The 19,939-nt window shown below is 44.6% G+C and overlaps 2 protein-coding genes across 3 annotated transcripts in view; one reads left to right on the forward strand and one right to left on the reverse strand.

Annotated features, from left to right (window-relative positions):
• The window catches only part of LOC133966700 (E3 ubiquitin-protein ligase NEURL1-like), a 32,637-nt gene extending 21,356 nt beyond the window's left edge, over nucleotides 1-11,281 (forward strand). Inside the window, exons 4-6 of the mRNA XM_062401724.1 lie at nucleotides 827-1,543; nucleotides 6,241-6,408; nucleotides 7,114-11,281. Coding sequence (XP_062257708.1) covers nucleotides 827-1,543; nucleotides 6,241-6,408; nucleotides 7,114-7,358 — 1,130 coding nt within the window. The 3' untranslated portion in view covers nucleotides 7,359-11,281. The remainder of the gene's footprint in view (nucleotides 1-826; nucleotides 1,544-6,240; nucleotides 6,409-7,113) is intronic.
• A 2,748-nt stretch (nucleotides 11,282-14,029) lies between these two features.
• Nucleotides 14,030-19,939, reverse strand: part of LOC133966462 (SH3 and PX domain-containing protein 2A-like) — a 48,406-nt gene continuing 42,496 nt past the window's right edge. For both annotated transcript variants that reach the window (XM_062401400.1, XM_062401402.1), the window contains 5 exons: nucleotides 18,484-18,601; nucleotides 18,056-18,384; nucleotides 17,848-17,897; nucleotides 17,155-17,274; nucleotides 14,030-16,946 (listed from right to left, as the gene is read on the reverse strand). In XM_062401400.1, coding sequence (XP_062257384.1) covers nucleotides 15,024-16,946; nucleotides 17,155-17,274; nucleotides 17,848-17,897; nucleotides 18,056-18,384; nucleotides 18,484-18,601 — 2,540 coding nt within the window. In that variant the 3' untranslated portion in view covers nucleotides 14,030-15,023. The remainder of the gene's footprint in view (nucleotides 16,947-17,154; nucleotides 17,275-17,847; nucleotides 17,898-18,055; nucleotides 18,385-18,483; nucleotides 18,602-19,939) is intronic.

The following is a 19,939-nucleotide window of genomic DNA, read 5'->3' on the forward strand; positions in this document are numbered from 1 at the left end:
TAGAATACACTACATAAAGTCACTGCTGCTGAGACAGTGGGTTATGTAAACACCTAGGACTCATGGCGGCTCATTACGGCTCTTTGAACCCCCCCCCCCCCCCCCGTACACGGCACAAACACTGCACGCTATGACTGGAAACTGGCTTTATGAAAGAGCCTCTTTATGGAAGCTAATAGCCAGGATATGCCTCAATTTCCACACCTTATAGGTTCTTGATATGAAAATGAGAAAAGAGAAAAACACACAGCTGAGCTTGATCGTCTCACAGTGGCTTGGTGTGCATCTCTTCCTTCCTCAGCGTTACACAAAGCTGTCACGTCCCTTTCACCGTGACGTAGCCTCTGGCCTGCAGCTACACTACAGCCCCCACTTAAAGTCCTGGTGTGTCTCTCAACATATAAACCCTGACGTATTTCTTCGTATTGTTCAACTGCAGCCCTTAAGGGAGAGAGAGAGAGAGATAGAGAGAGAGATAGAGAGAGCATGAGAATAAATATGTTATAAAACTGAGCCAGAGGCCTCCATTTGTTTACAGTGACAGGTATGATGAATGAACAGCGTACAGGCAGGGAATATAAAACAAACCAGTGTTGTACATGGGAATACGCGGAATGATAAGTGGGTACATGGATAAAATTGGGTTCTCTGGACTTTCAAGAGGTGCTGCTTTGGCCATCTTCCAACTCAAGATATTTTATTCAAATAATAATCACAAGTGGATAATAAAAAAAGAGGTTGTTTGCTCATTCAGAGTGAGATATTTATGTTAGAAGACAACAAACAGGCTGTTACATAACGGTCCTGTGCTTATTTTTGCCCGCAGACAGTGAGATGGTCCCGGCGGACTTCCTGCGTCCTCGCTCTTTTGCAGCCACCCACCAGGCCTCGATTCAGCGAAGCGGCGGCGACCCTCACCTCTCCATCAGCCTGTGCGACCTGAGCCTGCAGCACCAGGAGATGCATCTGGAGGAAGACGATGAGGAAGATGACCGGCTGCAGCCCTTGAGCTCCGCCTCGTGCCACGTGCCCCAAAACTCTCAGAACTCGCAGCAGTGCTCGCTGCTGCCCGGCCATTTGGACACGGATCTGCACTTCCACTCGGTGCACGGCGTCCATGCCACCATGCTGGATAAGCACACTGTCGGGCGGCTGGATCACCGGGGGGATGAGAGGACCCTGGTGTTCACCAGCCGGCCGATGCGCTGCTCAGAGACTGTGTTTGTGAAGGTGAAAGCCGGCGCCATGCGGTCCGCTTCTCTGTCTTACGGGGTGACGTCCTGTGACCCGGCCATCCTGAGGCCCAGCGACCTCCCATCAAACCCAGAATCCCTGGTGGACCGCAAGGAATTCTGGGCCGTGTGTCGGGTGGTGGTGCCGCTCCACAGTGGAGATATCCTGGGCTTTGTGGTGAACTCGGACGGGGAGGTCGTGATGAGCCACAACGGCATCAGCACAGGGATGCAGTTGTGTGTAGACAACTCCAGGCCTCTCTGGATGTTCTACGGTTTGCACGGCACCGTCACACAACTCAGGATTTTAGGTACGTTCACATCATTTTTTTTTTTAAAACAGATGTTATGATGTCGTGTGTGAAACTAAGACCAGTTTTATAATTTCCAATAAAATTTGAAATGCAAAACAAAGTACAAAGGTTTTTAAAAGTTCAAATTCATAAATAAGGAGTCTTTTCACAAAAAGGGGCTGTGATCCCTTTCCTGTTATCCCCTCGGGCCAAACATTGTCCTCACAAACGAGAGCTAACTTTCCTTCATGTCCGGCACCTTTTCATTCCACTTCAGATCAATGTGTGATCCTCCCCTTGTTCTTGGAAACAGGGACACAGAGTTGAAGGAAACCCACAACCAAGCCCCAGAAAAATAAGTCTTTAATCTGAGATGTCCTTGTAGTCAGGTGACACTGAGTTGCAATCCTTTTTTTTTTTAATACTCAATACACTCACCATAACAACATGCATATTAAAAATAAAGTTATTTTATTAGATTTTAGATTTAATAAGGTTGTTAATAAAAACTACCAACACAAACCTTTAGCTTTACATAAGCATCAGTATTCAGTGACATTTTTAATAATAAGTGAACATGTTGCACGGATCTTTAGAGGACGTCTTTGGTAACTTTCCTTCCAGAGGGTAATGCAGTCCCTTATCCTTGAACGACCTTTGGAGGATTAATTCCCACTCAGCGGAGTCATGAATTTGCAGCCTGCGCCGCTGTCTGACTCTTTATCAACTCATATATCTCATTCTTCCCCCACAGTTTGCAAATGAATGTTAACTTTGTTGCCTCCGGTTGAGCGGAGTTTCTGTCCGCGCGTTTTTTCGATCCCAGCGGCTTTCCTGGCACCCTGACGCTGGTCACGTGTGGCGGTGAGGGTTCTTGCTCCTGCACACACAGTCAAAGTTAGCAAAAGAAAGAGGATGAGATGGCAAACAGGTTTCTGGACCTGCTGGAAATGAGGGTTAAATGACGAGCAGTGGTTGTAGGCTGTTTATTGTGAAGGTGAAACTCAAAGCGTGTTGCGTAGTATGCAAATGCTGCGGTGATGATCACAGGCCGAAATACAAACATGCTGAAGATTTGCCTTTTGCGATGTGTACAGAAAACATGGTTCTCTGGTTTGTCCCGCAGCAAAGATCCTCGGATAATGTCATTGTTTAACTGTTGCGGACGTGTTATTTGTGCGTGCAGTAATTACAGTTTGGAGAATTTCAAAACACTCTTGAGTCTCTGATATCGCTCAGAGACTTTAAACATTCGAGGTACATGCAGACATATTCGGCGGAGAGTTCAATAAGCTCACCACATCACCGCGTTTGGAAGTTTTAAATATTTAGCGTAACTCGATGGGTCCTTAAGAGTCCTGCACTTGAGGGCTTTTTAAAAATTCTCTATTTTTCATAAGACAGAGCTGAACTGCGAGCAAGCAAACGCGAGTGATTTTGATTTGTTTAACAGACACAGTTCATCCAAATGATCTGACATTCTCCGACTCTGGTTAATACAGCAATGATCCTGTCGAAGCAGGTTGTGGGTATTTTTCTTATAAAGTTCTTAACGTAAGAGGACATTTTCTGAGAAAGGCTCCACAGATGATAACAAATGTGTTTGTTTCCATTTTATTTGTCTCCTTGCCGTGCTGTCCTCCGACTCATTCTTCTTGATTGCGGCTGCTCCTCTCCTCTCTTTCATGTAGTCACTCAGGGCTGAGGAGGTTATTTCTGTCTTGCGTGGGCTCCCAGCAGCCAGCAGTATGTATCAGGAGGGGGCCCTGTGATTGCTCCTCATGATGCCCTCCATATGCATTATTAAAATGCAATTGCACGGAGGTTTGAGATGCCCAGCTTTTTCCTCCCACAGTCTGCTCCCCTTTACCCGTGGTCCCTCTCTTTTTGCACATGCACCCCCCACCCACCCACACTTGATTCGTTGGGGTACGGCCGTTCTCTGACTCATCAGCCTCTCCAGCTGTGGGGAATGCGTTTGTGATGTCTCTGCTCCGCCCACTCGCTGCAGCCCCGTACACCAATGCGTTGCCATGGAAGCATTTAGCCACTGAGGCGGGTGACAGTTTGTCATGGCCGGGTGCTGTCGAGCCTGTGAAGTGGAGCAGATGGGAGTCTGCTACTCTCGCGCGGTCGTTCTGTCTTGTGTGATCTTAGAAGAGCTGATTTTCTAATGACATCCATAAGAGACTGAGAATCAATACCGGCAGACAGGAGTCACGTATGTCCACGTTTCATCTGGGTCTACAATTTCTTTATGGTGACAGATCATTGTATGAATATGAGACAGGGATCGATTTCTGTGTGATAAACCCTCCAATCTGCAGCTCCACGGCTCTATGGAGCGTTTTAGCATCTTTCAGCTCTTGTTTTATGGTCTGAATCATCCTGAACCAACAAGTGAAAGGGACTACAATAGGATTAATTAAATCATACCCTTGAACCCTGCACCAATCAGTCTGACAAAGTTTTGGATTAGCTAACCAAGTGGATGGAGTGATTACTGATCGCTGTAGAGCAGAGGCTTAAGCAGGACCCGCATGGAGGTTGGAGGGTTTAACAGAAATATGGAGTGCTGTCATGGTTCTGTTACATCGCTCACATTTTAAAGCAACAGCGAAGGCAGCAGCCATGTGTAAACCAGACTGGAGATAAAGATGGACGTCACGTCTTCACTTCTTCTCACCAATCCAGAAGTAAAATTGACAACCCCACCAATAACGAGTCAGTCTCAGCTGTCAATCAAAACCAGTTTTTTATAGCATTAAATTACTATTTCAAACCCCAAATGCCAGAAATCAACATTGGAAACCTTTTTTGATGTACGGTGATATTTTAGTTTTACACATGGCTCATCCACCAACATGGAGGAGGTAGGGGTTATGACCTTTCCAGCAGCACACCACCAATCAAGACCCTGTGGCTTCACCTCTGGAGAGCTCTCGTGTCGTCCATCTTCTATGATTGAGACAAAAAACAAATCTAATGGAGAGTTGATATCAGCCTTCTCTTCACAAAGAGGAGACAAACATGGATTCAAATAACTGCTTATGTTACTCAGCAACATGTGCTAATCAACAGTTGATAAGTCGACTGTATCAAATTAGAAGGTTGATGGATGTTGTCATTGTCCGGTCGTGGATCAGCTGATGAAGGTTTTATGTGACACAAACTGAAAATAAATCCGATCCGATGGGCGGCTGAGCCTAATTCTCTAGATTCTCTTTGATAAGCAAGTGTTGAAAGCTCCTACCCGACCACAAATAAGTCTCCTGTGCGGCTGCATAGCTGAAGACGTTCACATGCTCACTGCTGGCAGCACAGGCAGCGGCAAATTCATAATACATGGGAAGATGAGAGGTAGCCTTAATGAAAGGGACACATGAATAGACATGAAGGTCATCCATTGTGCCTTATTAGAGGTGACCGAGACGTTTGCTAACAGCCGGTCTGCCACATAGGTCACGTTAAGTCGGTAAAGGAGGAATAAATGAATAGACGCCTCTGGGGGGGGGGGGGGGGGGGGTGGAAAAATAATTAATCCCAGTACTAAAATTACATGGGAACAAATAAGGGAGAGAATGTGATACGGATGAGCAGACGCCCTGTGAGCATGCACACGTCTGTTGACTTCATCTGTTGATGCGTCAAACCGACTGCGAGGATGAAACGCTTCTATAGTTTGTTTATGTTTCGCTGAAACTGAGACCGCAGAGGTTGAGGTGGTCCAGAGAGAAGCCATCAGACTAAAGTGCAGTGGACATCTTTGTTCCAACAAACAGACCGCACGAATGTCCATGTCAGTATTTCGTTTTCTCCACGCTCATCGCAGGGTCAATTTGGATAAGTCAATTGCGGGATAGGACGTCAACTACCAATACAAGATAGTTTAACACATGGTGGTGTGTTGGTGCCAAGTAAACGGACCAGCCCGACAGTGTGGAAGTATTTCTGTCATGGTCAGCTGAAGGACAATGTGTAAACAACATTGCGGTGGTGTGCCTGCCAGGCCGGGCTAGATCAGAATTTGTTTGTGGAATCAGGGTCTGTGAGGGGAGACGAGCTGCCAATATCAGACCTGATGCCAGAGCCCGGTGGTTATGGGGTTGCGGCTCGGGACGGATCAGACGGGACAGACGTCAGATTCATCCACAGAGGCGTGTCTCACCCTACCCACAGGGGCCGTGGGCTCGTGAAGGAGAGAGGAGGCTGTTAGGTGTCCCTGCGCCACCTCATAGGCTCGAAAGCAACAACACAACTGTAAAATCAATAACATAACTGCAAATGCCACAACACAACTGTAAAATGAACACAACTGCTAAATCAATGACAGTACTGCAAAAAGCAACACCACAAATGAAAAAATGATAACACAAATGCTACAGCGCCAACTTCCCTGCAAAAAACGATAACAACATCCAAAGCCACAACACAAATGCTAGAACTTTTTCGTTTGATTGTCAACATCCGCTGTCCCTCACGTCATGGCCGCCCTAGCCACACACCCACACACACACAGAGGTCTCACAGCATTTGTTTGTTAATAGAGCAGATGTTTATGGCTGTGTGATAGAAAGAAACATGTGCAAGAACATCCACTCTCCTCCATCTTCTCTTGTCTCGCTCTGACCGACCTCGCTGAATAATGGAAATGCTTTTCCTGTATGTTGATGAAACTTTGGTCTGAACCACACCGTCTCTTTCTGCACCATCAGGCTCGTCTCTGCACCCGGACCTCCGAGGCCTGTCCGTTCCCAGCTCCCCCTCCTGCACACCCAACACCCCCACAATGCTTTGCGGCGGCAACTCGGAGCCCAACCTCGACACGCCCTTCAACAACAACCTCAACTCCAAATACCACGCACTCTTCTCTTCGTCCACAGGTTTGTTTATGTGGTTGAATTTGTTCCTTCCTCTTTTCAGCCTCTAGCCGTGGGAGGACATCTACACCCCAGTGGTGGGAGATCCACCAAATATTAATTTGGAGAGGATCTGGATCTATAAAACCCATGTCACGCTCTGTGAAATTCAAGTATTTACATTTGCTTTGTCCCTGTCTGGATTTGTTTTGATTTTTTCCTTCTGTTTGCCAAGTTTTTTGTTTATGAAATTGATGGAAATGCAGACATGCAGGGGAGCAATAAAAGAGCCAGCGGCACACAAACACTGGCTAAACAGCACAGAGACATCGACTGTCAATATGCAAGTCAACACACGGAGCAAATATTTACCTCGGTGATATGAAGCAGTGATCCCCGACATCGCCACAGACAGTATGACAGGGAAAAACTCCAGGAAGATAATGGCGGCAGAGGGAGTTAGGATCACAGCGGAGACTCAATTATTCCTCCGTAAAGTTCCCTGACACTTGATTAGCAGAGAATAACAGTTGCCAGCGATTTGACAGCCTGATTAAAAGGTGCGTTGACGTGTTGACGCAATCAGAGGGTGTCAGAGTGTGTTGTCTGCCTGAACTCCCTGGAAGCTCTCCTCCAATTTCAGTTTTGGCCGTTTTTTCATTTTGTTTTTTCTCCCTCACACTCATTCACACCTCCCCTGATGACTCTCTCTCTCTCCCGTCACCTCAGGTACAAGCCCGAGCTCTCCGTTCTCCAGCCACCCGGAGTCCCCGACCTTCCCGCCCTGCCCGGGCTCGTGGAGCGACGAGTGCACCATCTGCTACGAGAACGTGGTGGACACGGTGCTCTACGCCTGCGGACACATGTGTCTCTGCTACGCCTGCGGCCTCAAGCTCAAGAAGATGGCCAACGCGTGCTGCCCCATCTGCAGGAGGACGATCAAAGACATCATCAAGACCTACAGGAGCACGTAGGCGTGTGGGGGTGCGTCTCCAGGTCCAGCTCACAGAGATTGTTCAAAGCCATGTAAGACTTTGTAAAGACGGACACAGCACAAGTGAAGACCACGGTTATTTGTACGTGCAATCTGGCTCAGGTACTTTACAGCAGGACTTTAAACTCCATCATTTGGACTCTGTGTGTATTTTTTGTGTAACGCACATCATCAGGAGGCTCAGAGCGGCGGCTTCCTGTGAAGACACTCGCTCACGAGATTCCCCGGAAACCGACAAAAACTCAGCAGATCGCACAATGACCCACTATTGTCCAGCGACTCTGTGATTTGTGCGTCTGTGGAGGGAGAAAGCACAATCTGGAGAGCCATCTGTCCTCCTGACAGGCACGATAACCCTTCCTGCTCTTGGCTGCGGCGTCGCTCCACTGCCGGGCCGGTTTACGAAGAAATAAAATTGTCCAGAGCTGCGGAAGACAACAAGGAGAGTGCATCGGCGGTTCCTCCAGCGGCTGCCGCTCTGCCTGCCAGAGAGCATCGGGTCGCAAAGTGTTGTTTTACAGTGAGAAGTCAATTCTAAATGTGAGAGGAAATCAAGACGAGGTTGTTTTATCTGATTTCCAGAGTGATTCCGGTTACCAGGGACGAAGGGGCAGAAAGAAACAGAGAGATTTCGTTCGGTGGCAATTATTGAATGAGTAGAAAAACGCCCCCCCCCGCCTGCGATAAAACACGATAGAGTGGCTCAACCTAAAGGGTTCAGGAGTCCTTAACTCTGTAGTGTAATAAGTGTTTTTTTAACAAGCGCCCTTGCTTCTGTGGACTTGTGGAAGGGGGCGATTGTGCGAAGGGTAAACAAAAAAAAGGAAAAGTGTGAACGTTGTCGCCATAGAAGGTCACACTTGCGGTGAGATGAGGACGTAAATCAGCGGGGGAGCGAGGCGGGAGAGAGGAGGTTGTAAGTTTGGGACGCGGACGGTGGACGGCGGAGGAAGAGGCACCTTCAGCCTCGTCTGCGTATCGTCTCGGTGCAGAGAAAGAAACTCTCAGGCAAACCAGACGCATCCCGGGGTTTTGAATGAGGGCCTTTGAAAACGTGGGACTTCCACCGTCTCCGGCTGGATTCAAAAGACTCAGTCATTATCACGGGAAAAGAAAAAAATACACTCAGTTTGCCGAATGTCCCTTCCTTTCTTCGGGAGACGCTCTCCTCTTTCATTATGTACATTAGGGCGTGAATATTTTGCTTTCTGATGATGTGTCTCGGCGGCAGGGCGAGGATGTAGCTTGTTATTGTGAGGCTTTCATTTGCATATCGGCTCCTGAGTGCTGCTCTCTCTCCCGACGACGAGGAAAAACCGAACTCCAAGGACGTTTTCACTCGACTGATCTCGTGCTCGAAACCGTCGGGGAAGCACGAGCCGACTCGAGATGTTACCCCCGGCCCTCGCTGAACCGTAACTCTGTCAAGTAGTGAGTGCTAATTGTTCTAGTGGTTTTTTAACGACTTCAAGGGGTTTAAGCTTTTGTCAAACTCGCCTCTTTAGTGGTGTTGTGCTCGCGTTCGTGTCGCGTGACGCTTTCCTCGTTGTGCCTTGATAGAGACGTGGGTCAGGAGGTTCCTCGTGGTCACCCGTCTCGCGGCCCGGCTCTGACGCTGACGTGGAACCACAGAACCAATCGATACAAAGCTGTCGTGTTTTGACATTAAGGAAAACATTTTCCGAGTGCGTAATATCAGCGTGTGGATTTTATCCGCCGCTCAAGATGAAACGCTTAATTACCGCCTCGCCCATGATGTCACCACTGTTGCATAATACTGGAATTTTGTTGTGCTTTACAGACCCCCCCCCCTCCCCGTCCCCCCACCACCAGCTTTTACATTTGCACCTGTTTATGCTTTTTCTTTCTTTCTGACCAAATATGACCTACCAGAAATACGATGTTGTGAAAAACTTTTAATAGAGAAATGCTATTGATGAGTGTTATATTTTAGCTGTACATTATGAGGTTTATTTATTTTGTCCATGCTACTATAAAGATCTGTCACTGTTTGTTTTATATGTTTGGCTATAGTGTCCGGAAATGTATGAATATTACATTGTTTTGCATAGTCAAAGATTATAGAAAAACTTTATTCTCCTAAAAGACTCTGTGCTTGTGTCGGCTGATTTTCACTTGAAGGAACCGTTTTGACAATTATTTGGGAAATTTGCTCAGAGGGTTAAACGAGAAGATTAATACCAGATACATACTTGAGTACTTTACTTTATACTTATACTTACTGGAACACATATACTTTACTACATTTCAGAAGGAAATATAACAAAAATTCTCGATTACAGTTATCTGAGTTACTTTAAGTTAGATTTTGCACACAAAATACACCAAATGATTATTATTTATGATAGAGATAATGATAATATAAAAATATTATATATTTGTTTATCTGTGTTACAACGGAAATGCTGTTGACACATGAATGCAGTAGTTATCAGAATATTTTCAGTTATGATACTTCAAGTAAAGTCATTTTATTGATGATACTTTTTACCTTATAGTAAATTGTTGGATGTAGAACTTTTCCATGTCATTGGGTATTTGGACATTGTGTTTAAGCTTTGACTTAAAGAACTTGTTATAGCCTAGTTGTATTAATAGCATTATATGAAAAGACAATTTGACATATGAAAGGTTATAGTACAACCTCATATATAATTTCCACAGAGATATTCTAGCCCTCTGTGTTATTGTTTTGTTTCCTCTCACCGCTCTGGAGTTGTTTTCTGGAAAATATCCCTGAAAATCCCTGAATTTATTCCTCCAGCATCAAGCAGAAGACAGACATGACAGGCTGGTACAGTGGAGCCTTCAGCAGCTAAACAGTATTGTATAAACCAGGTATTTCCCTCTGGGGTAAGTGGAGACCAAAGAAACCTTAAAGAAATGTTATATTGAGACTGGAGAGGTGATGACAAAACTCTGAATCAACGATAATGTTGCTCCTTTAACTAATCAGGTTAAAGTGATAATTTCTCAGTGTTGTGCTCACAAGCTTTGGCCCAAACCTCAGACCCTTTTTCAAAGCAGCCAATTTGACTTGATATAGTAGATGAACACATTAATGAAGGTTCGGTTTTATTTGGTTCCTCATCACAAGCATGATTGGCTGAGAAGATGTCATATGAAACAGATGCACACGCACAGATTCATATTTTACCATCAAGATTACGACTGATAACACTAAGTGTCACAAAATAATCAAATTATCGTACATCGTGTATTATTGATCGCACAGGGGTTAAATTTATGGTTTAAATGGGATTATTATCGTACATCTAGCAACACTGAGGAGTTAACAATCCACCAACAAGAACCTCCAACTTTTACACTTTTAATGACGTGAACTTTAGTGAAGGTTAAAAATAAATGAGCTACTGCGATGCTCATGCTACGCTGAGCTAACCACCCGCTAGTCAATGCCACTTAGCAGTTAGAACACAAGAGTGGTATTAATCCTCTAATCTAACTCTGCCAGAGAGAGAGTTGATTTCCCAAAGTGAATGACACATTTGAATGAATGCAATTCGCTGAAATATGGAACATTAGGAAGGAGTGAACTGTTTTAAATTGACATTTCTATCAGTTGGTCCATCTTGAGTTTATTAACTTTCTATCTTGACTCTGTGTTGTGGTAAAGAAGCGTGACTCGTTACCCTGTGGTCGTAATTTTTGTTTAAAATGTGACCAATTATTTACAATCTTAACAAAACCCAAGCAGAAAGTGAGTGGTCGTGGGCATTGTGCACTTCGGCCAAGAGAATCAGCTCGGTACTTTTTGAATACCTGGACATGGGACTTCTATACTATGTTGAAAAATCATTCTAAACGTTGTTTCTGAATGTATTAATTATGTTCAGTTTGGTAAATAAAGTTTAAGTCGGATTCCCTGGCTTTTGAGACTGTTGTAATTTCTCATGAAAAAAAGAAATTCACACTTCAGACACCTCTCTCCTGTTCGCTCTGGCATTGGACTCGGATTGCAATCAGAAATGAAGACTGTCCATTTCCATATCGTAGCTGCCATCTTTATTATGGACTCTGGAGTCTATCCTGCACATGAGAGGGTAAATGGTTTGTATCTTTGTGGAGCTTTTCTGGTCCTGATGACCTATGGAAGTGCTTCTCAGTACAGTTTTGTGCCACTCATCCATTCACACACACACATCTATATGCATCACTTTCTCTATCACACATCAATCATACACTGCCAGCACAGCCGTCAGGGGCAAATTGGGCTCATATTGCCCAAAGATACTTCGGCATGCGGAATAGGGGAGATAAGGATTGAACCACAGACCCTCTGGTTAGTGGACGAGCCGCTTTACCCCCTAAGCCACAGAGCATTAAGTCCCAAAACGTACATTATTTAAAAGCAGGATGATGGATAAACCTCCTAGCAAGACAATTAAAATTGGACACCAGTTAGAAAAGAAAGAGGGCAGTCGTCCCTCTCGTGCTTTCTAGCCCAACACCATCACTCTCCTCCGTAGTATACTTGACTAACTTCCTGCCATATACTATATGAATAACAAAGGCAAGGGCTTTTAGTAAACAGCTATAACTCAGAGGGAAACTGTTTACAGTAGTGGTATGTAGACCTGGCCAGAGTGAACATCATCTGTTATTTACTACCCCGCGGGCCTGGCTCTAATGCAGCTCTGTTTTATGCTGCTCTCCAATCGGCACGAATACAGCCCGTGACGTCCGGACATGAAACAGACAGCGGTGGATGCCGTTCATGGCCAAGTGTTCTCAGAGGTGTTGGAGAAACACACGTCCAGGGTCGGTGAAAGTGACATGAATACAGTACATCTCGCTGGTGTCTGTGTACACGCAGACTTTCCACTCAGACCTCTCGGTGAACCTGGCTCCCGGCCTTCCCGGGGCCTCGGAGGCTCAGCAGACTTTGTGGGAGCCGCGTTGTGGCATCTCCTCTCGACAGCCGTCGGGTCAAACACACGCATCATCTGTCAACGCATCAAATTGGTATTCCACAAAAGCGTGAAGCTATCGATTCTGAATCCCAACCAGACATCAGACCGTCTGCGTTGGGATTCCTTTCTTCTGTTGTTGTTAAGGCTTTAAGCTCTTGTTGTTCAGTGTGAAGTCAAATCTTTTTTTCCTCTGAGTCAAGGGGAAAGACTGAGCGGAGACTTATGATAAGAGGGGCAACTTTTTTTCTAAGATGTCAATCGAGCGACTTCACGTCCAAACTATTTAATTGCAGTGTTGATGAAGACAGAGGTGAAGGAAGCCATCTGCATTGAGGTGCTTAGTGCTGCTGCCCTCCAGTGGCCGAGAGCTGCAACAACAACACCTCACACGACACAAAAAAACAAGACGAAACCACATCCAAATTTCACTGTACTCTACTGTACTAGACTATAATATACTATAGTATAATAGCATGATATCTTTAAACAATGCACATAAAACATTGAAACTTTTTGCAATAATTGTTAGATAGATTTGACAAAACATTAAAAGTCTGCCTACTATTTGTCAGAGGCTTTAAATTACACACTTAAATTTCTAAGGTCGATAATGAACACTGCATTTTTTTAACTTTTGATACAAAAACCTTAATATCTAGACTTCTAAGACTCTTAATGTCTTTATCAGACCTACACTCATTGCATCTCTGTTCTCTTCTTTCTTACATCTATGAATTATCAACTGCAAGCTCTAATAAACATGACAAACACACATCTTACTCTACATCTAGGAACAACAGGCGAGCAAGTGAAGACACAATCACACCCAGTCAGCAGCCAAACAAGCCAGATGAGCTACAGGAACCCAAAGCTTAGTTTCCAACCAGCGAGTCTAGTAAGAGTGTGAACATCAGGCAGTGAGATAGACGTATTTCAGTCATAAACAGCGTTTCAGATTAAATTTACATTGGCTGAAAATCTTGTTATATTTCCGGCAACAAATCCAATATATTACCCATCTGCAGTGTCTGACAGAGAAACTGCCTCAATGTTTTGACTTGGTGATTTTCTGGTTAAAGCGGTTGCTGACTATATTATATTACAACTGTACGCTGGTAACTCAAAGTTTTGCTTTGCCACTTGATGCTAAATGAAGCAGCCACAGACTGAAAGCCATCGAAAAAGTCAAATTTTCAGGTTCTCCTGAAGCAGAAACTGACCGATTTCACCTGCACTAAACTAAAGAAATAAAGAAATGAAGATATAAAAAGGGATGTCAGGGAACCAAGTGTAATCTAACTTATTTACATAACAGCATCCAGCTGCTCTTACACTCCAGTTGTATAGATGGACAGCTGTGGGATTATGCCGAATATAATATAAATGTTATGGATTGTCTCAAGAAGCAGGCGCAGCAGTATGTAGAGTTGAACTTGTATAAAGGGAAAAGATAAATTTCAAATAATATTTAACAATAATTCCATACTTACCTTTGTTGAGCATGTAAATAAATGGCATTCACTTATTTAAATGTGTGAATTTGGAAATTCAACTTAGTGAATGTGTAATAAAGTTTTCAAACAAAACCATAGATAATGTCATTTAAATTGAAAACATAGAATAAATTCATATAATGTGGGTAAACAGTAGTCACAAGAAATACATTTTATTTCTTGTTACAAGAAGAAAGTACAAATTGTTCAAAAGTGCATTTATTAAATTCTTTCTTTTGGCACTTCAGTTATCACTGGTCACACAGTTAACATAAAACAAAAGTGAGCACCGCCAGAGTCGTGTCAAATTTACTGCCCAGCAGAAATTCAAAATGTTATTTCGGATTAATAGAGCAGTTCTGAGAAATGTTTAAACTGTTGTGATTTTTTTTAAATCAGTAAAAAATACAATAAAATAGAATAAGTAATAATACAATATTTAGGTAATGAATAAATATGATTTTCAAGGATGTGAGGGGAAAGTTCAATTTTTGATAAAAATGTGTATAAAAAAGACGTTTTAAGGATATGAAGTTTCGAGGGAGATTTGAGGAATTTTTTCCAATTTAAGAAAAAGGCTGTGAAAATCTGAGATGCTCACGAAATGTTTCATTAGGACAATATTAAACAATTAAATGAATAAAATATTTCACATAAAGGTGACATACAGTATAAAGCGATATAAAAAACATGCAAACAGACAGCACCAAAATGAGACTAAGCAGCTTCGGCAACAACTGAGATTTTAAGAAAAGGAAGGAGGAGAAAAACAGCTCAAGGCATCGTCAGTATAATGAATCATTTCAAACATGCAATAAGCTTTAAATGCTTAAAAAGTTTTTTAAAAATACATTATAAACTTACAGAGAAAGAGCTTCAAGGAGTGGACACAAAATGGCATCTTATTTCAAGTTAAAGTTAAACTGCTGAAGAATAGCACTTAGTCGATATCTTCTGTTTTCTGTTGTTCTCATCGCCTGTGTCGCCAAGTCCCATTATACTGCCGCTGATGCAACGTCTCAGGCATCTGTCTCACGTTGACTCATTTTAAGTCACAATTTGATTTGGCTGCTCATTTTGGCAAAAGTACCGGGTAAGATCTCCATCCTTACTTAACGCCCTTTTCACAAAATAAATGCGTCTCTCTGAGTAGTCTTTACACGAATGTTAAGAGTTCAGCCAGCTCCGCAATGAGCGCTAGCGCTTTTTCTCGAGGTAATTTGAGGGAACCCATCCTTTCCTTGGTTGGCTCTTGTCCAGAATCTTGCAGTACCACCATCCATTGGGGTTCCTATCCAGGACCTCCAGACTCGTCCCCTCGGGAAAACCCATGGTCTCCTCGTCCCCATGGTAATCTGCTATGGAGACATACACCTCTCTGAGGTTATTGTGGATGATGTGGGGCTTGGGCCTCACCGTGGATACAGGCAGGGCATTCTTCGGAGCGCTGAGGCCGAGGGATTCGGAGCTACCGGTAGCAGATCTGTTCCTGATGGGTAATGCTATGTTGTTTGACCCCAGGCTGCGTGGGACCGTGCCAAAGGAGGCGTTGCGTCGCACCGTGGGGCTGGCACGAGGGTGGTCCGTGGAGTTTAGGGACTCGTTTCTCCTGAGGGAGCCGGAAGGGCTGGGTCCGTCCCTGATCGGGGCTGATATGAAGACAGACTGAGGTCTCACAACCTGCTGCTGTTTGGTGTTGTTCTGCTTTCGCGAACCAAACAGGCCGGTGGGTCTGGAGAGGCCACCCGGCGGCTTGGAGGGGATGGGAGGGGTGACCTTCTTCAGGTTTTGGTTGATGTTGTTCAACGCCTGCACCCTTTGTTCATTCTTCTCCAGGCTGTTGGACTTGCTGAGGCTTCCAGGTTTAGTCGGGGTGCCATCGGATTCCGATCCCACAGTGTCATCTTGTTGCCTGACGGGCTCCAGGAAGTAAGTTGGAGCCCAGCCTTCTGCATCTCCCCAGCGGATATACCACCAGCCACTCTCCTGCTTCTCCACCACTTCCACCTCGACTCCAGCGGGGAAACTGACCTCAGTCTCCTGGACTTTCTCGTAGGGGTCTGTGGTGCGGTATAGGCTGAAGCCTTCCAGGTCAGAGTCTCCGCGGCTGCCTTTGGAGTAGGTGGAGGAGAGATCAGATGTGCTCTGAGAAGAGAAGGAGTCCTCAGAGGAGATGACCGAAGCCGTCTCAGAGTCCTCCCCCTTAGTTTTGGTGCCGTTCTTCAGCTGCCCTGTTGGCCGCAGCTGTCTTCTCAAGGTGCTGATGTCCATCTTTTCAGCACTGGAGGCCTTGGATAGTTGTGGTTTCGGCCTCACCACTGGCTTCAGTTTGGTCGATGACTTGGTGGGAGAGGATGGCTTGCTGTCCTCTTGGTCTTTCTTAGGTCTGGACAGATCTAGGGTGGACTCAGTGGTGGCAGATTTTGGACTGGGTGCCTCCTCAGCCTTGGTAGAAAATGGACTCCCATTCAGTTCGATCTTGAGCCTGTTCCCTGCACGTCTCCATCCACCTGAAGTCGGGTTTGCCGTCTTGCCAGTTTCTGAAAAGACACTTGTCTTGGAGGAATTGGAGTCTTTGCTGCACTGGCGCTCCGGGGTTTCTCTGAAAGGTCGGAAGCCTTCATTCTCGTAGATGCACTCCTCCTCTCCGTCTGCCTCTGCCTCGTGGCCGTCTTCAAATGACTCCCCCATCCTGAAGGAGGCGCTGTGCAGCGATGAGGCAGGAGAGGGCTTGGAGGAGAGATGGGATCCCTTCTCAGAGGAAGTGTCCTCATTCTTTGCATCCACCAAGGAACCCACTCCTCTCAAGAACTCAAACTCAGACTCCAGGTCCAGATCACCGATGGCGGGGACATCATACTCTGGCTCTTCATACACAGGCCTCCCAGGAGACGAAGGCGACTCTGGGGCTTCAGACCCGGGGCTGCTGGGAGGTGCGGTCTCTGCTGAGTCTTGTTTCTTGACAGGCGGAGCTGGGGGCGGAACCTTAGGGCGGCACAGGGTGCTCGTTCTGCGATTCAGATTGGGCTTTTTGCGTTTATCAATGTAGGAGCAGGGAGCCCAGCCCTCCTTCTCTCCTATCTGGACGTACCACCAGCCACCAGAGTTCTTCTCAATGACCTAAAATGCAAGTTCAAGAAGGAGTTCAGTCTTTTTATAAAGAGGTTTTCAAACGTTGTAATGATTGTTTTAGATTTTATCTTGAAGAAGGGAGAGTTGCTACTCAGCTTCGATGAATACTACATCGTTGAAGCAACAGATGTTTGGCTGGTACCTGAGTTTAAGATTGTCTTGTTATTAAAGTTTACATTTACAGAAGAGCGCTTACATCTGCTTTCTGTCCTCCATTGAATGTGATACCATCAGATATACAGGACTGAAAATCTGCAATGGTGTAATACTCTGCTTCAACTGTAGGAGGCTCTGGTGGGGAGGGCAACTGGAATCCCTGGGAAGAAATGAAAAGGACAACGTTAGAATTGTTGTTTATTGTTTACTGTTAAATAGTAAGTTGTTGCTTTTGAGGTGCTCAAACTTTGCTGATTTATATTCCCATAAATTGCTGCTCACTTTCAAATATAAGGAGATCCATAATAATACTAGAATGGCACCAAGGAGGGTTAGAGAATACAACCAGCAAGGCCCAACAGTCCGCTTGTAAAACCACATTTAAGTTCAAAATATTATGGATTTTATTTTTAAAAAATGAATTAGATGTAGTCCAAATATTACACACTTATAAATATAACTTCCATAAAAATACCTGTTTCTTTTTCATCAAGATCCATCATTTATTCTCTGAGAAATCAACAAAACTGTTAAAGAAAAAGAAAATAAAACCCTCAATCTGACCCCTGACCACCAACATTTATTGGCTAATCCTTGGGTCATGCAACACTCCTCCACAAAAAATATCATGGAAATCAGTTGAGTAATTTTTGCATTACTCTGTTAACTAACAAACAGAAAACATGACCTCCTTAGTCCAGGAAATAAATGGTAAGAAATCTAACTGTCTCACCAGGGTTGCATCTCTTCGAGGAGGAGGTTTTTGCCGGAGAACTGGGGAACCTGTGAAACAAACACAGAAAGGAACAAGAATAGACATTTATTAGCTGATTTCATTTCCTCAGTTAAGGAATGAGATTACAAAATTTGATTTTGCATGTACAGTTACAGATTGACAAATTTAAGACCGAAACTGAAATATTGACGGTGACACGACTGACCAATTTCCACCCGCTGAGGGGCGATGCGCGCTATCGCAGGTGAAGCAGGCTCTGCTTTACTTGTTCCTTCCTGTGGGGAACTAACTGGGCTGGAGTCGGCACAGGGCATTGGCAAGCTGATCTCCTTCCTGGCCACCTGGGGGCTCTCTGGGACACCTTCAGTCTGCGCGTCCTTCTCTCCGGAGGGTTTCTTGTTAAGCAGGTTACTGATCTCCATGATGTTTCCAATTATCTCCACCGGGCCTGTGACGGTCTTCTTGCGGGGAGAGAAGTCATCCTTCGCCTTCTTCAGGTAAGAAGCCGGAGCCCAGCCCTCTTTGTCCTGGTACCTGAGGAAGAAGATAAACAAGACAACTGATTAAAAATACAGTTTCTGTAATGAAATGAGTAAGAAAACCTTATCTGGAGCAAAGTGATTGGAGTCTTACCTGATAAACCACCAGCCTTCCAGGTTCTTCTGAATCACCTCCACAATCACTCCTTTCTCAAAAGCGATTTCGTCCTTGCCCTCGCTGGAATAGGGCTGCACTGTTAAGTACTTCTCTTCTGCCAAAGCCAGAGCAGAGAATGACAACACATCTTAGAACATGAAGGCTGTATTACGCAACTACTCTCAAACAAGACAATCACTGGAAGGAAAAAGAAAAGGAGAAGGAAATGTATCTTCTATAAATCTTTACTACGTTTATATGACCTCACTGCAGAAAAGAGAGATAAAGGCTAACAGAGCAGAGGTGTATCTTTACTCTAATACAAACTGGAACTGTTCTGCTGTCTGGCAGTTCGCTCGGCTGCCAGATGTGTGAGTAGATGTGCTCAGCGTGTTAAACTGCTCTTTGGCTCCGGAGATTTGTCTGTAATTTTATTTTGTGAAACTGAGAGAACGTATTAACGCAGCAAATAATAACAGTTATTTAGAAACTAAATATTTGGCCATCTTACCAGTTTGCATTTTGGCACAGTGATGCAGTGGTTAGCATTGTCGCATCGGTGGTGATCTGTCTTTCTTAAAATTAATACTCGCATGACCACATGTGTCCTGTCCATACTGGCCACAAAGAGATCCCCTCCTTAAGCACTGGAGGACAAAACCAATTCCCCATGTCCGACTTCAATGCAAAAATATATTTCAATTTTCAGCCGAAGCTTGTACAAAGTTTCAGTGATGCGAGCTGAACAAATCAAACAGGAGTCTTCTAACATTATAGTATTTTTAGTATGAAATTCCCTCCACCACAGCTCAGGAAACAGTCTGTGGAAACACAAAGAGGAAATTTGGACCTGGGAGAGGGAGAGAGAGGGAGGGAGGGAGAGAGGGAGAGCGAGAAAGAGACTAAGTTTGGAAGACACCCGCTTGACTCGTCTGCCTTAGACTCCTTTAAACAGAAGAATGAAACATGGACTGTGGATTTTGTCCCCCAACAATAACAATGAATACAGGATCTACTTTGTGGCCACAACAACCAAGACAAACAAGTAAAAAAAAAATGCTTTAATTTGGCATGTGTGTTGTTTTGACAGACACAATGTTATTCTTTACAGGTTGGGACCAGAGGGAGGAGAAGTCTGATCAAACCAAACAAAGATAGTTTCCATCAACTTCTTTTTGTTTTTGACAGATGACTGAGGAAATAAACTGAACAAGTGGAGTTCTGGTAGACAACTCGACAAATCCTGCAAGCACATGAGTTTGGATATGTTCTTGTACCGAATCAAACATGAACTGCAACCAGCAGCTTGCAATATCTATGTGCATTGTATTTAGTGTTGAGGTTAAAAGGCCAAAAAGCAGGGAAAATGCTCAGAGTTAGGTAGAGAACCTGGATGGAGCAGAGTGAGCAGCATGAGCCTCACAGCCTAGAGAGGGAGCGTGAGGGGACTGAA

The sequence above is a fragment of the Platichthys flesus genome, chromosome 12, assembly GCF_949316205.1.
Source record: "Platichthys flesus chromosome 12, fPlaFle2.1, whole genome shotgun sequence".
In the NCBI taxonomy this organism is placed as follows: Eukaryota; Metazoa; Chordata; class Actinopteri; order Pleuronectiformes; family Pleuronectidae; genus Platichthys; species Platichthys flesus.